Source organism: Coturnix japonica, chromosome 2, assembly GCF_001577835.2.
Source record: "Coturnix japonica isolate 7356 chromosome 2, Coturnix japonica 2.1, whole genome shotgun sequence".
NCBI lineage: Eukaryota > Metazoa > Chordata > Aves > Galliformes > Phasianidae > Coturnix > Coturnix japonica.
In genome coordinates this window covers 46,453,715-46,469,161 of record NC_029517.1, presented here as the reverse complement: position 1 = coordinate 46,469,161, position 15,447 = coordinate 46,453,715, and the positions used below count along the sequence as shown (strand labels likewise).

The 15,447-nt window shown below is 35.4% G+C and overlaps 1 protein-coding gene across 7 annotated transcripts in view; it reads right to left on the bottom strand.

The window, feature by feature from the left end:
- Positions 1-247: 247 nt before the first annotated feature.
- PTPN3 (protein tyrosine phosphatase non-receptor type 3) overlaps positions 248-15,447 on the bottom strand; it is a 157,904-nt gene continuing 142,704 nt past the window's right edge. For all 7 annotated transcript variants that reach the window (XM_032442441.1, XM_015854305.2, XM_032442443.1 and 4 more), the window contains exons 23-27: positions 13,690-13,836; positions 11,413-11,541; positions 5,642-5,787; positions 4,916-5,051; positions 248-1,631 (exon numbers count right to left, since the gene is read on the bottom strand). In XM_032442441.1, coding sequence (XP_032298332.1) covers positions 1,554-1,631; positions 4,916-5,051; positions 5,642-5,787; positions 11,413-11,541; positions 13,690-13,836 — 636 coding nt within the window. In that variant the 3' untranslated portion in view covers positions 248-1,553. The remainder of the gene's footprint in view (positions 1,632-4,915; positions 5,052-5,641; positions 5,788-11,412; positions 11,542-13,689; positions 13,837-15,447) is intronic.

Below are 15,447 nucleotides of genomic sequence, written 5' to 3'. Positions count from 1 at the left end.
GTGTATTATATATATATTTATATATATATATTCAAAAAGAAAATTATCTTTTTCCTTTTATATACATATAAACATTTGGTTAATGTCTTAAATGTTTTTCCTTACATAGGACTAATTTTTAAATAACAGTTTCAAACAGTCCCTTAGAATAATTTTTTTTTCCTTTTTTCTTTTCTTTTTTTTTTTTAGATAATATTCAAAAATGAAGAACTACCGCAGGGTAATCACAAAGCACACGCAAAATAAATTAACATCATACAAATGTGGTTATATTGTTCAGAACGTCCAATTCTCCCATTTGAAATGAAATGGAGACCAGTGTACCTTAAGGGTGAATCATTTAACAATATACAAATTAATTCTCTCTTTCTACGTCAATCTTCATGTGAATTTTGCTGCATTTCCATAAAGCAAGAAACACAATAAATCCACAGAACTCTTGCAACAGAGTTGTGTTCCACTGGATAAACACACAACATTTGCTGAAGGGCAGCAAGTCAACATTTTATCACCATCTGAACACTAGGAACACCTGTGTCCTTGTAAGCTTCACACCTTGAATTAGCAGCAACATATTTTTTGGGTTCAGTAGTAATTTTTTCTTCCAGTATTGGATTAGACTACTTTGCATATACAACAAGTCAAACATCTAGTACTTGTGTGCAATGTTAATCCACATTTACATCTGAGAACTCATAATACACATGGAAACAAAGATGAAAGAGAATTAGACCTCACCTTAGATTAGAATGTTTTCAGTCCACATACAGAAATAGCAGTGAAAAATAACTGCCTTGGAGGACAGCCGAAACAGAAGAAAAGAAATACAACAGCTAACACTAAGAAGTAGGTCACTGCTGAAAGGGCAAACTAGAAGTAAAACTGATCAACAGAAGATGTAGACTGTACCATCTGTTTAAATGTATAAATGCACTATCATTTTGCACATCACATACAGTGATACAGTATTACAACAGCTGGCATACTATTAGACTTATGGAAAGTGAATACTTAAATTCTCCTATTGTTAATGTACAGTAGTTATGCATTAGGCTTTGAAGCTTTTCATTAGCCATTGAGAAGTCAAGGTTACATTCCTACAAATATTTAGTGTCCCAGTAAGAAAGTTACAAATATTCACTTTCCATGAACTTTCATACAATACAAAGATATCAAATGCCTTCTTAAACCGAGTCATTTCAGTCCTGTTAGTTTTCCTTTTATATTTTCAAAAGAAACACAAGGATCATTGTAACTTCCAAAGTGAAGGGTGTTTAAGGCAGTGAAAGATATGCATTGAGGTTTCCATGATTGCTTATGGTGCCTAAGTAAAGCATTTACACACCATTGCTCTCATATTTATCTACATGATTTCTCTATACTGTACATGATTCAGCAATCTTCTTGAGAAATTTAAAGTGCCACAGTTCAAATGTGCTCATCTATCTTCTCACGGGTTTCTAGTCCGTTCTAGTTGCTTTGAGAAATAAGCCTCTGCTTTACTTAAAAAGCAGTCTTTTTAGGGCAAAAAAAATGCATACTTCACTGCTGTGCTAACTAGAATCCAGTGGTCGAATCAATCCTTCTTTGTAAACACGAAGAATAGCTTCACAAACAAATTTGTATTGACTCTGTATAAGAAAAAGAAAGAAACAAAAAACATTTATGGTGGATTAGTCAAACTCCTGATTATACAGTAGTATTTAATAGGACTAACAGTCTCACAGCTTCATTTTCTTCTGGACAATAACAGGAGAATAGGTACAAAATTGAAAGTGAAAATCCAGCTCTTCTGACTGTATTAATATGACACAAATGGAACACTTATTCTTCTCTAAACAAGAATCATTAAAAATCTTACAATGAGAAAAAAGGTCTGCAAGTTTGAAAGAACATATCCTTACACCGTAGGGAACATTACTTGTTTTTAAAACTATGAATCTTTAAAGTTTCTTCTAACTTTGATAAAGTAGTCCTTCATAACTTTTACACACCTCACCACAGGTTTTTTTTTTGTTTTGTTTTTGTTTTGTTTTTTTTCATACTGTTACCTGGTAATTACAAGTATTCTAGATCTCACTGTTGCACACTACCAGACACATTTAAGTTATGCAACTGAAAAGTTACCAGATAAAATATATTGGTGAAAGTCCATACTGCCTTGCTACAAAAACTTTTATAAACCTTTGCTGCACTGTCACAGAAGATGGAGTTGCTTTATTTCAAATGGGTATTAATATCAAGCATTATTTTTCCTTTTATAGAAGGATGTGATCAAAACCCTTGGAATGAATACTTTTGAAGAGCAGCAGTCATGTTAATTCTTCTGTCCCCAACATTTTGAGCTCATTTAGTTTTTACAAGGTCTTAACAAATGAGATTGGTATTTGTTTTCTAAATTACACTATTACAAAGATGGTTCTTCCGCAATGGTTCAAAGTTCTTACTTGTTAAAAGCAAATAGCCTGATAATCTCTTTCTGAAAAGTGATACGAGACAACATCAAAATGCACAATGAAAATTCCACATAGCCAGTAAAATATTTACAATTGGCTTAATATTGAGAACACAAAAAGAACTCGTGAGGATCGAAGCAGAGATCTCCCAAAAGTACTTCTGACCACTAATTCAGCGAAACCTCCAAACAAACAGCTGTGCCTCAACACTGTATTAGGAGAAGCACAGCTTCGTGTTTTCTGAATCCCTTTTCATATCTTTGAAATATTCTCCCAGCTGCCCTTCCACGTCAACTCTCATCAACACTTCAGGAGGATTTGGAAGCATTCCCCTGAAATCTCTCAAAGGACAGAAATAAAAGATGATGCATGGACTGTGAAGAACCTTATGTTGCATTTCAGTATTGGTAGTTCAGACCTTATTCTTGTCCATACGTGTTCAAAATATTTTCTCTTCAGTACAGAAGAAATAAGGGAGAAGTTCGGGATAGAAATTCATTTTCTGTATCTCAATTTCCTGCCTTTTCTTTCAAACCTTCAGTCAATTACTCCCACCTCTAGTATCACTCTGTTCCTTTGTCTTTATTTCTTAATTACCTTGACTTTTCTCTTGTTATTTTCATTTGCATATTTCTGCTGCCAGAACAACCCAACTGTGATATTTAGCTCTCTGTTCACCACTTCTGTTAACTCCTTTGTGTGATGAAGTTATTGAACAAGAAAGAATGAGCACTTCACTATTGCTTCCTCTGACTCAGACTTTGACTACTTGTTTTCTTTGCTGTCATCTATTTCCTCTATTCCTACTGTTCACTTTGCTCATAACTAGCTCTGTTACACATGTCCTAAAGCATCACTTTCTGCACTGTTTAGTATTTCCAATTAGTCTTTAAAGGAATATAGTAACTTTAAAATAATAATAATAATGCCGTAGCATTGCACAAATTTTGTTGTAGCTTTATTATATTTTCTTGTTAGGTTAGTTTTTGTTTTGCTGTTCCTGATGACCAGATTATAGGTCTTCAACACAATAAATAGAAGACACTAAATTGACATGTTAATAGCTCTGCTAAGTCCATCCTTACCAGGCACGTCCCATCTGATCTTAATTCATGACACACATCTGGCTATGTATTTTATCTTCTCATAGCTGAAGCACATGTACAGATACCACAGAGCTGCTGAATATGCTTCAGGTCAGGCTGCTACAGCTGAACAACTCCTAACAACTTCGTCTGGAAACCCTACACTTGATATAAGCAGTGGAGCTAGGTGAAATGGATGCAAAGGAATGAAAGAGTATTCATGATAGATAAATTTAGATTAACACAGAGCTTTTCGGTCTTCTGCTCTCTCGTAACTGAGGATGAGTGCTTGCTCATGTGCCTCATTTATACCACAATATGCCATGAACATGCATGAGAAATCTCTGTTCACAGAGCACTCTAGCAACCATAATTCCTGATGCTTTTCAATGCTTTCATACCCTTAGTTAACACAAGACCTTCTCACATCTGGTCAGTCGTATCCCAGCAGGTCCCTTCCAACCCTAATCATGCTGTGATTCCTCTGCTCAAGAGGAAACCAAAGTCTTGTGTGTGACTTTTTTTGTTTGCTTGTTTTTGTTTTGCTTTTTAAGATGAAAGAGAAATGCCAGGTTTTACTGTTGACTACATGAGTCTAAACTCCTTCACTTTGATTTACCATAGGGCAATTAGCTCTTTTAGATAATGCACATGATATTCTGTTACTTGACTTCTACTGAAGGCAGTGGAAACTCCTATCCCTCATCTCCAACATCAAGTTGTTAATTTTCACATTTAACACAAAAAAATGCCCTCTGATCTCCAATTTTCAAACCACCTCCTTGTTAAAAAAAATCAACCCTTATTTTCATATTTAGATTATTGGTATCATTCAGCTTTTCCTGAATTTTATTCTTACCCCTTGGTTCTCTAAACTGGAGCAGCAGCACAATTTAAGAAACATATTAATCCTATCGAATTTCTGCTCCTTTTCAAATGACGCTTCCTCCACAAACCACAGCACAAACACTTTTATTTTACCTCCCGTTTGAGAACTACCTATGAGGCTCTGTACAAAGAATTAAAAACAAAAAGTTGTTTTATCTTCTTGCACAGAATTTAGATGGAGTATAAACAGATGATTTGACTAAATGACTTTCTGCATTCTAACTAAGTGCAAGGAATAGAAATCAATCACCTTCTAATGACAAGGCAAGAAATATTTACAGTTAAATACACACCTTTCCAGTAAAAAAGCCTCTTGCAAAATATTATGTTTCACTGCACTATGTCATGCTAAACATAGGAAGCATGAAGTATAAGGGCAACTGAAGACAGATACAACTAGAGATCACATAATACTTCCCATCTGTTTTAAAACTGAACATGAGCAAAATATATACAGATAATGAGGGTTCCTGCTCCATCACTTACTGATGTTTGAACCATCATAGCTCGCTGGTCTCGCATTTTTCTTACAATATCCAGTGGATAAACAGGTTGGTTTCTTTCAATTAAGCACATGGCTGTTTCCATAGTGACCAATACACCAGTGCGACCGATTCCAGCACTGTGAAATGCAACAGAAAAACAGTCTATAAAATCAGGATTTTGCAGTTCACCAGACTCTTATCATAATATTATGACGTTAACTAGCTTTGTGAATTACAGGATGACCTTTATACAATTAGAATAGAGCACAAAGCTTATATTTAAAGCGCTTTCAATGACATTTCTTGCCAATGATAACAACAAAAAAAATTATACAAACAAGGTAAAAAAAAATCCCAAAGCAAATGCTTTTTAACAGTTATAGCTACTTGAAAATCTACATGCTTATTTTTTGACTAAAAAGATAAGAGGTAACTGACTGTTTTTTGACAGGTACTTTAACCACAGTAAAACTTTGCAGTGCCATTCACAATGAATTTACAGAGGCGGTGGAGGATAAAAATGGAGAACAACTTACATTACAGATGATCAGCTTTATGATAATTATGTAGCTAAGCAATTTCACCAAAAGGATGCAGGGAGAAAGTATTGTAGTCTTAGTGTTTCCATTTAATTCAAGGAATCGGATGCCTTGCAGACAGTTCTCAAAGCAAATGTTTATTGTAAGGCTAAAGCAAATGTATGGGTAGAATTTTAAAACACAAGTACCTGCAGTGAACGAGAACTGGCTCATTCGCTATTCTCTTTGGCCTCATGCAGGTCACAAACTCCAAGAAGTCCATGGAGTCATCAGGAACACCATGATCAGGCCAAGCAACATACTGAAGATGGGTGACGGTGTGTTGCTGTTCTGTCTAAAATACAGTAAGAAGATTTGTAAAAAGTGTTTGGCGTTACAATTTCTGCGTTGATGTTTATTAGGTACAAGTCTCACTTTTCATACAATCTGCAGATGCCGTAAGATGTCTACGACATAGAAAACATTTGTCATTCAGAGTAACGTATAAACATGTAATTCTTAGCATGCAATAGACTAACACTTCCTCCATAAATGAGGTATCATGTTTTACTTGTGATCTAAACAGGTTGTCAAAACAAAACAAAACAAACAAAATAAAAACCTCACAATTCTGTGAGGTTTTCAGTTTTTAAATTTATTGACTCTTGACCTGTAATACCTTGATCTCAATGATTCACCTGAGGTAAAATGCTACGGAATTTACACAACACTTTAGGAGAGGCTGCAAGAAATAGCTGAAAGCCAATGAAGAAACATTCAGAATAACACCAAAATAACTGGCATTGGGGCTTCCCAATCACAGCTCAAAAGCATTGTTTTGATTTTACATTTCAAAGAAATGAGGCTGCATACGAACTAGGACATCTAGGAATGATATGGTGGCATACTGGTTCAGTGCTGAAAGGTGTGTTTCACTTGTTCACTACCTGCAGAGCATTAGGTCCTGCCATAAAAAGCAGATGAATGCCATTTTGCTCTCATTCTGGAATCCAATTCAATCTCCTGAAGTATAGCTGCATATCTAAATACGCCTCTGTGTATATTTACAGACTGTTAAAAAATAACGTTGCCTCTAACATTTGCTTGCTGTAGTTTCTGTTAAAAAACTACATATGTTAATTGTAAACATATGAATGATTTCTGTACTGCCACAGGACATTTTTTCTTTATGAATGCAACTCAACTAGTTGAAAATTCTGCTATACGAATATACATATATTTTTTCCATTCAATCATACTTAGAAGCAGTTTTAGAGAATTTCTTGCATTTTAGCTCTTTGCAAACATTGATTATGAAACCACATAATTGCCTTTGCATTTAGACTGGGCCCAACTGTTACATTACAGGTGTTGCCAATGATTAGAGTGGGAAAAATAAAACAAACAAGAAGCTAAAGACTCTGAGCATTGCTACATTTTGCAATGAGGATATATTAATCTTCATAAACTAAGCCTTCATATCTTTCCTTTATTTCTTCCACGTTTAGCAGCAGATACACTGTTAGTTCTGCTTGACTGATGTCCATAGCCAAAGTTAACATTTGACACTTACTGAAATAAAACTGCCCTTTATCACTGCACCAGTCTATAAAAGCTGACATCTCCCTAATGGTCTGTGCAATGACACTTTATTGATGCTAGTGACTTGGAGTTTTATTTATTTTTCTAAGTATACAATTACTGGAATACATGACCTGTTTTAAATGCCTTTGACTTCTGCTTTCCACTTCCATTAGAGGAAGTGGTTCCACTCCCAAGGAGCAAGTTAGTAAGACAGTGAAGTAAGAAGACAGAATGCCTACTGCTTATGTACTGAGCAGAGCTTTAGGAAATTATTTTATTCCAGGTAACATAATTACAAAAAATTGTTTGTATCCAGGAATATCAAGACACACACATCTCATAGTTTGCTTCTTGAAGGCAAAGTCTGAGCAGTCAGAATTAAAAGGTCTAGAGCAAATTCCAAGTGGACAATATAAGCCGACATTAATGACCAAACTCAACGTATCTCAGATTGTAAACATTTTAGATCTATTTTATTTCTTCTTTTTTTTTTTTTTTTTTTTTTTTCCTGCTTAGGTTTTCATTTAATCTTCTAACAAAGGTTCTACTGTGTAGAACTACATTCACCTTGAAACAGTCTTACCTTCTTTGAAGGAAAACAGTATACTTCTAGCTAGTAAGCTTTAAAAATGTATTGAAATCTGAAACTATGTGATGAGGCTTAAGGCTCGGTTTCTGAAGGGTAGTGTGGTTACTTATTTGTACCACTACTCCAATCTCATTATGATTTTGAACAGCTCTGCCATAAAACTTTTAATCTACATTTTGTTCTTCAGCTCTTTACTATTCAGAACAAATTCATTATTTTTTTCCTACAGTTTGACAGAACTGAAAACATTCAGTCCAGACACTTCCCAGAGAAGTCTTTAAAGCACTTCTGCAGTGTGGTAGGTTCCAGACATTTATGACATGGTCAAATTTATATAAATGTCATTGGAAAGAAAATAAAAGGTCTTACTTATAATGTATCGAAATAGAAGTTTCAGCAGAACAGCCTAAGAGTCCTTAATGTGAACAAGCTGAACATTTCCCTTAAACTGCCACACATCACACAACTTGCAAAGAAGACAAATTGCATGGAAACCTAACCCTTAAGAATAGAGATCTGTAAAAAAAAATTAGAAAGATCATATTTTCAGCTGCTGACAGGAGAAGATGCTGCTCATTTACTGCCTACAATTAATCTCAGATCAATTTAACACCATCACTAGAAGGCCTGCAAGCTGGTCATCCAGAAGTAGAAAGATGTGTCATTACATGTCTTGCAATTTTACCTACTTGCAAGAAACAGCAGTATCCCTCCTTAGCAAAATGAACTTACGCCTAGCTTTCAGTTTCTTTGAATTGATACTCCAGTCTATTTATTTTTTGTTCAAACCATCCCACCCATCACTGTGATGTCAATGGAAAGTGATAGCTTATAAATTAAAAATCAGCTTTCCCCTTAAAATCTTATTTGCATTGTCATTATTTGTGCAAACACTACAGTTTCTGATACAAGGAATTGTCTTAATAAACAACATAAGTCAATGTGATAAGGTGTCAGTGCTCTCTCTTGTGCTCAATTGTTATTATGGCAATGGTTTAACTGGTCTTTAAAGGATGAAACTAAATCAATATTTTAGTATCTTTAGTTCTTTTCTTTTTGGTTGGAAGATTATTTTTTAGTTAATAAACAAATCATGAGGGAGAATGATAATGCACTTTGGAAATGACTACAAGTAAAGTAAAATGTGATGGAACGAAAAAAACCTATCTCACAAAATTTCTTATTTCAAGCTTTTTGAATACTATGCTCCAGCAAAAATTATCTCCATAGCCTTCCTAAGTACCACAGCAGGGTTCTAGTTAAATTTAACTGAAATTGCTTAAAGACAGAGGAAACTAGAAAAATAAATGTTCAGAACTGGCTGAAATTGGAGAGGTCAGCATGTTCCAGGGCAATTATCCCCAAAGATAACTGAATGAAAGGTTTTTTCAGGCTTTTCATCCTATTATTTTCAATGATTAAAGCAGACGCTTATCTTGTTTTATGAAATAGCGCACTGTGTGATGAATTTGTCAGTTACAGTATACATTTTTTTTTTTCTTTGAGTATGTTTGTTTTGGTTCCCCAAAGCCCTTCCCTCTCAAAAAACCCCACAAATTTACTGTTTTCTGTGCTTTGCTTGAACAGGATAGATTTCAGACTTGAAGAAAATGGGGCTACCTATGTAATTCATACACTGGCAGACATTTGTTTCAATTTCAGGTAAAGACGCACCAAGATAAACTGGGTCAGAAAAATCCTCAGCATTTTTTAGTTCAAGTCTTCTGAATATATGTGAACAAAAGGCCAGGGGCATGATTTCATATATTTCACTTCCGAGCCATTTTGCCCTTAAGGCAGATTTGAAATCTATGCAACTTCATACACACAAAGATTTTTCACAAACACGCTTTTCCAATCAACATCAAATCTCCTGAGAGTTTTGAAGCTTTATCCATCTTATTATGAAAAGCTACTTGTCTTCAGAAAGACCAATGCAATGATGCTTGCGTTAGATCAGGGTATGATAAAAACCTGATTTGAATTCACACAACTTTTTATGTATTCTTTCACAGAATCCAGCAACAATATTTGTGAGTGAGAGCACATATAAGGCGAAGTATACTCTTAAGCAGAAGATGCCCCCAGAGGAATAGATTTACTCAGATCTAAAAAGGCAGCTCAAATGATGTGTAAAACTAGGAGATACTTCACTTCCTCCTCCCCCCCTCCCCAACTACATTTTGAAACAAAAGCCTTTGTATCTTATTAATTTGAAACACAAAACTCACACAGGGTTTTCACGTTATTAGGATCATATTTTTAACTGCATAGGGCAGGTGGATGTTTCTTTGAGTGTGACCATGTGACCACTCCTTTTAAATGTGTATGGAAGCTTATCATTAGTGACAAAGATTTTAAAAAAACCAGCAAAAACAAACAAACAAACAACCACAAAAACACAAAACCAAAACCAGAACCAATCAAAACAACCTCTTCCCACAGTAACACTTCTACTGAGGTCTAGCTTCAAGATGATTTTAAAAATCATGCCATTTTGTCTCGTGGCAGTAAGCTCTCCAACAAGCATAAGCCTCTGCAGTAGAAAAGATGTTCTCAACTGATAGCTACCATGAGACAACTTCTTGTACAACACTTCCACATTTATTAGCATGACTACAAAAGCACAATCTTTATCTCAAAATACCTGTAAGAAAAAAAACACCTGCCCCATTCTCACTAACATTTTTACCTACCAGACAATAGTAACTAGATGCTAGAAGTGATGCACGCTGAATACAGTCACTGTTTAATTTACTCAAAATTATGAAACAGTTATAATTACTAACTGGGAAAAAGAATTTGAGGGGGCTTCAGCTAAAATTAACAAAAAGGGTTAGATGTTAGATAACCATATTTAAGTGGCAAAAACTAGTTTGAATGATAGTGAATAGAAGTTTGCCTATATATTTTCTGCTTTAGTGAGGTTAAGTTTCTTGTGCTCTGACATTCAAGTTTATCACTTACAAAGCAGTTGGCTGAAAAACAGAACGAAAAGTCATAGTGCTCCCTGAACAGATGGTTTCTTATAACCAGCATAAACCATCCCTCCTTTTAGAAAATATTTGTGTCCATAAAATTTTGAAAAAGAGCTAAAGAAGGAAATGTATAAGAAATGCTGGACAACCTTTGAACAAAATCCAAACTTTGTTCCCTATATTCATGCTGTAGGAGACAGAAATGTGATCTGAACATTAATTTCACTACACAAGCTCATATTCCATGTAACTCACTTCCCTTTTAGCTTGTAACCCTCCTATAAGCATAGAATATTAACAGCTAAAGTAAATAAGTACCATACATTAATTGAGTACATTGGGTTCGAGATGCAAAGCAATTTTTTCTTTTTAAACTCTAGAGATGATAAAAAAGAGTTGGTAAGATTCTGGATACTCTATGAAATTGACACTGTTGTAAACTGTTTCACTGCTAGCTATTCTAGGCATGTGTGCCATTAACCAAGTCACCCACATTTCATCCTTGGAAGGACATAGAAAAAAAATCTTTCTGAAAATCTATGTATGAAAGTCAGTGACTGCAACAATGCTTGCAGTAAAGCATCAGCTTCTTCATGAAACTCATTATGGTATCCGGAGAGTATAATGGATTAATATATTACAAGACAATGCAACTCCTCAAAACGTATGTTTTGGAGAGAACCCTAAAGAAATAATTAAACTGCGCTGATTCATATTATATATATACATCTTTTATAAAAATGTATATATTCACGCTGCATGCATTCACCTATCTGCACATATATTTATTCAACTTGCTTGGACATAATTTAAGACAAAAAGCATTTACCTCAACATTTGTAATCACCATTTCTCTAACAACGTATGCAATTGTACAATCTTCTGAGTGGCATCTGACACGAAAGCCACCATATTCCATTACATCTGGTGGATCAGGCCAATACTGATGACATTTTGTCTGTAAAGACAAAGGAAATTTAAGCACACATCAACACCTCAAACAAGTACTTCTGTTTCCAGAGTCCTCTCCTATGGTTCAGAAATTCAGGGAACAACTGTAATCCTTTGCTGGTGATAATGTTCAATTTCAAACATAACAGAACAGGATAAATCCTCTGTAAAGTTATGTGATAGACATTTATAATTAAAAATTCATACAAATTGGATGCAAGCTAAAAGCTTTCTGCCTGGCACTTTCATTTCTGAAAACTATTTTTCAAAGCATGAGGTTCTTTCAAAGTTTGATGAGTACACTTCTAATTCACATTCAATCACAAATATTGAATAAGTATCAGATCTGCATATTGCAGAATAACCTACTAGGATAGCCCTGAAAGTAGTAAACTGCTTACACTATTTTGTAAAGAGCTTGACAACAGATATCACCAGTGTCCTGCTCAGAAAGGAATCTTTTTCCAAGAAGCTTCATAGAACTCCACTGAGCCTCAAGACACAATTCTGTACAAGCAGGTGGGCATGCTGTCAATCTAGTTTCCAGTTCAGTTAAAATTCTTACTTTCCTCTTTTTTTTTTTTCTTTTTTTTTTTTTCTTTTTTTTCTTCCCTCCTTCCCCCCCAGTCAGTTCACAGAATCACAGAATTGTAGGGGTTGGAAGGGACCTCTAGAGATCATCAAGTCCAACACCCCTGCCAAAGCAGGCTCATTGCTTTTCAGTTCCATAAAGTAACTGGATTAAAATTCCCTGAAAGGTACTATATAGCTTTAAAATTCTATTCTATTTCACCACAAAGGTTCACAAGTTATAAAGCATGTCTCAAATACATTAGAAGCTAGGCACTAATAGGGCAAACACATCTATCTATGGCAAGTCAGCCACTACCAAACAGCCTTGTTAATTCAGTTTTACCAGTGGAAATGTCTTGGACTCTAAACTAAAGCCAATAATCCTTACTTGTTTTTATCAATGATGACTGAGAGGGAGGGTGAGAGATAGGCAGTCTGGCTCATACAGGTAGAAAAAAAAAAAGGAAGACATGCTGAACTCAATGAAATGGAACACTACCAATTTTCTTGGCTACACAAAAGGTCGTGAACTGTAAAGTCCAGCTCTTCTAAAAATTGAAAAGGTTTATGACAAGCTTATTAAATAAGAACACACATTTTAAAGAAGCAATTCCTCATAAAAGCAAAACTATCACTTATAATTTTTATTATGTTCCAGTCTATGATGTCTCAAAGAAGAAAATATTACTTCTGCAAAAGAGCATCTAAAACTACATTTCCAAAGTTCAAAGATCTAAATGCAAAAATGTGTTAAAAATTTAAAAGCTCCTTTAAAAAAAAGGAAGTAGTAGACTAAGTTGTAAATCACTCAGTGATAAAAACTTCAACAGACCTTGCTCTTCACATGTATGTAAGTCAAGTTTCAGTGTGCTGTTTTCACAAGGATGTGTAGTGGCAAAGCAATAAGCAATAGACAGAGGTTGCTTCAGGGAAAATTACTCCAGGATAAAAGATTCTTCATTGTTAAGAAAATTAAACTTTGGAATACAGGTGAGAACAATTCAATGTTAGCACTTTTTAGGTCTGAAGAATTGATGGAATATCATCTGCTGGAATTGCATAATGCTTGCCTCAGCAGACCTGAATAACTGAATCCAATGCTTTCCTTTTCAATAAAAGGACATGACAGATCTATTCATTTCTAGTCTCACCTACACAAACTTTGACATAACTAAATGTCAGCAGGTTGAATTCTGACAGCTAGCATTAGCTAGTACTTACTAGCTAAAACTAGTAAGTACTGAAATGATAGATTCCATTTTCAAGCTGGACCACAAATTTTGCTCAGAACTTCCAGACATTTCCTGAATAACTGAGAAAGCGTTTGCGACATAGAATCCAATTCTCAGAATGCAGTACATGGCTGATCAGTAAAATTGAAGTCAACTCTGTTCATCAGACAGTTGGTTTGCTTTCAATGAAAGAAAAAATAATGAAGTCACACATTTTGTCTACCCCCAGTTAATTCAGAAAGTCTTCAGAGAAATTTTTCAACAGAATAAGATGGCCTATTTTAGGGTTCTTTAACCACAACTACAGGAAAAACATTTCTTCAGAATACAAAAAACCTGAACACACTTACCCGCCCACGTTCAGTGAGTGTTGTTAACATAATGATCAGCGACAACTTGTGATCCCAGACAACTTGCCAGAAGTGTGCACATGTGTGAGGAAGAGGCCCTTGAGTAGCAATGTACCTATTCACAATGCCCACAGAAGGAATTTCCATCTATAAATAAAAAGATATTTCTTAAGTAAAATTAGTTCTTACTATGCAATATTATTATTTTTAATATTCAGCATTTCATTCAAACAAAGAACATTTTGAAGGAAGATTAAAAACCCAAGTTGAGCAATAAGACAATCAAAATCAGGATTTGTTATGTGATAACCTTTAAATGTGTATTTTAAAGCAGATCTATATTATAGATATTAAATCCCTTCACCTGAACTAGCTAAGTAAAACATATCTCTGTTTTCAAATATATTACAAAATGTGAAGCTACAAACCCTCCCAAGTTTTCTTTAATATTTAGTAAGGAATAATGGCAAAATATACCAAAGGTACATTAGCTGTGTAACGGCTGATACTGGATACAAGGAGTCAGTAGTTTGTGATTTAGGTCTTTCACAAACATTTGACACACAAACACATTTTTTTCCCCTCTTCCCTGTCTCCTAAGCCTATGCACAACTAGGATAGGGAGAGCTCTGTTTCTCTTCTGGAGCCTTTGCAGCACAGTTAGTAGGCCGTAAGTTGTTCCAGAAGAAAAAGGCATAATTTAAAGCCATAGAAGACAACCCTCGGCATTTTCAAAATGGAGAAAAATGATTTGAAGACAAAAATTTGAGGCCCTGGAACATTTCTGGAGAAGGGCAATAAGACTGGTGAGGGGTCTGGAGCACAAGTCTTATGAGGAGCAGCTGAGGGAGCTGGGATTGTGTAGTCTAGACAAGAGGAGGCTCAGGGGAGACCTCATTGCACTCTACAACTTCCTGAAGGGAGGTTGTGATGAGGAGGGGTTTGGCCTCTTCTCTCAGGCAACAAACAGGACCTGAGGAAATGGCTACAAGTTGTGCCAGAGGAGGTTGAGATTAGACATAAGGAAAAGCTTTTTCTCTCAGAGAGTGGTCAGGCACTGAAATGGCTGCCCAGGGAAGTGGTGGAGTCAATATCTCTGGTGGTGTTCAAGAGGCATCTGGATGAGGAGCTATGAGAGATGGTTTAGTGGCTTGTGGTAGCAACAGTAATGGGAGGATGGTTGGACTAGATCATCTTGTAGGTCCTTTCCAACCTTGTGATTCTATGATTCTATGATTTTATCTGAACCAAAATCACCAATACCACATTTTATAAGATATATACCCTAAATACCTAAAGATAGCAAGCTAATTTAGAAAGGTTTATTTTAAAACATACCATTGAAAACTATCAAAAAACCCAACAGACTTGGAAAGGCAACAGACTGAGAAGAATAGCTCAAATGCTTCCAAGGCTACTGAGGTATTCATTGAGAAATCAAAGTTGACAAAATACCCAACTTAAGTGTTTCTAAAATACCTTTAATCTCCATGACTGTGTTCAGACAGTAAAACAGTTTCAGCAACTAGGAAAAACCTACAAGAGTCTTAACTGCCATGCTTCATTAGTTTAATGCCTAATTGAGAATCACAGAACGACTAAGGTTGGAAGGAACCTTAATGACCATCTACTTCCAATTACCTGGTATGAGAAGGGCTTCCACCCCCCAGACCAGACTGCTCAGAATTCCATCCAACCTGGCCTTGAACGTCTTCAGATATGGGGCATCCACAGCTTATCTGGGCAGCTGTGCCAGGG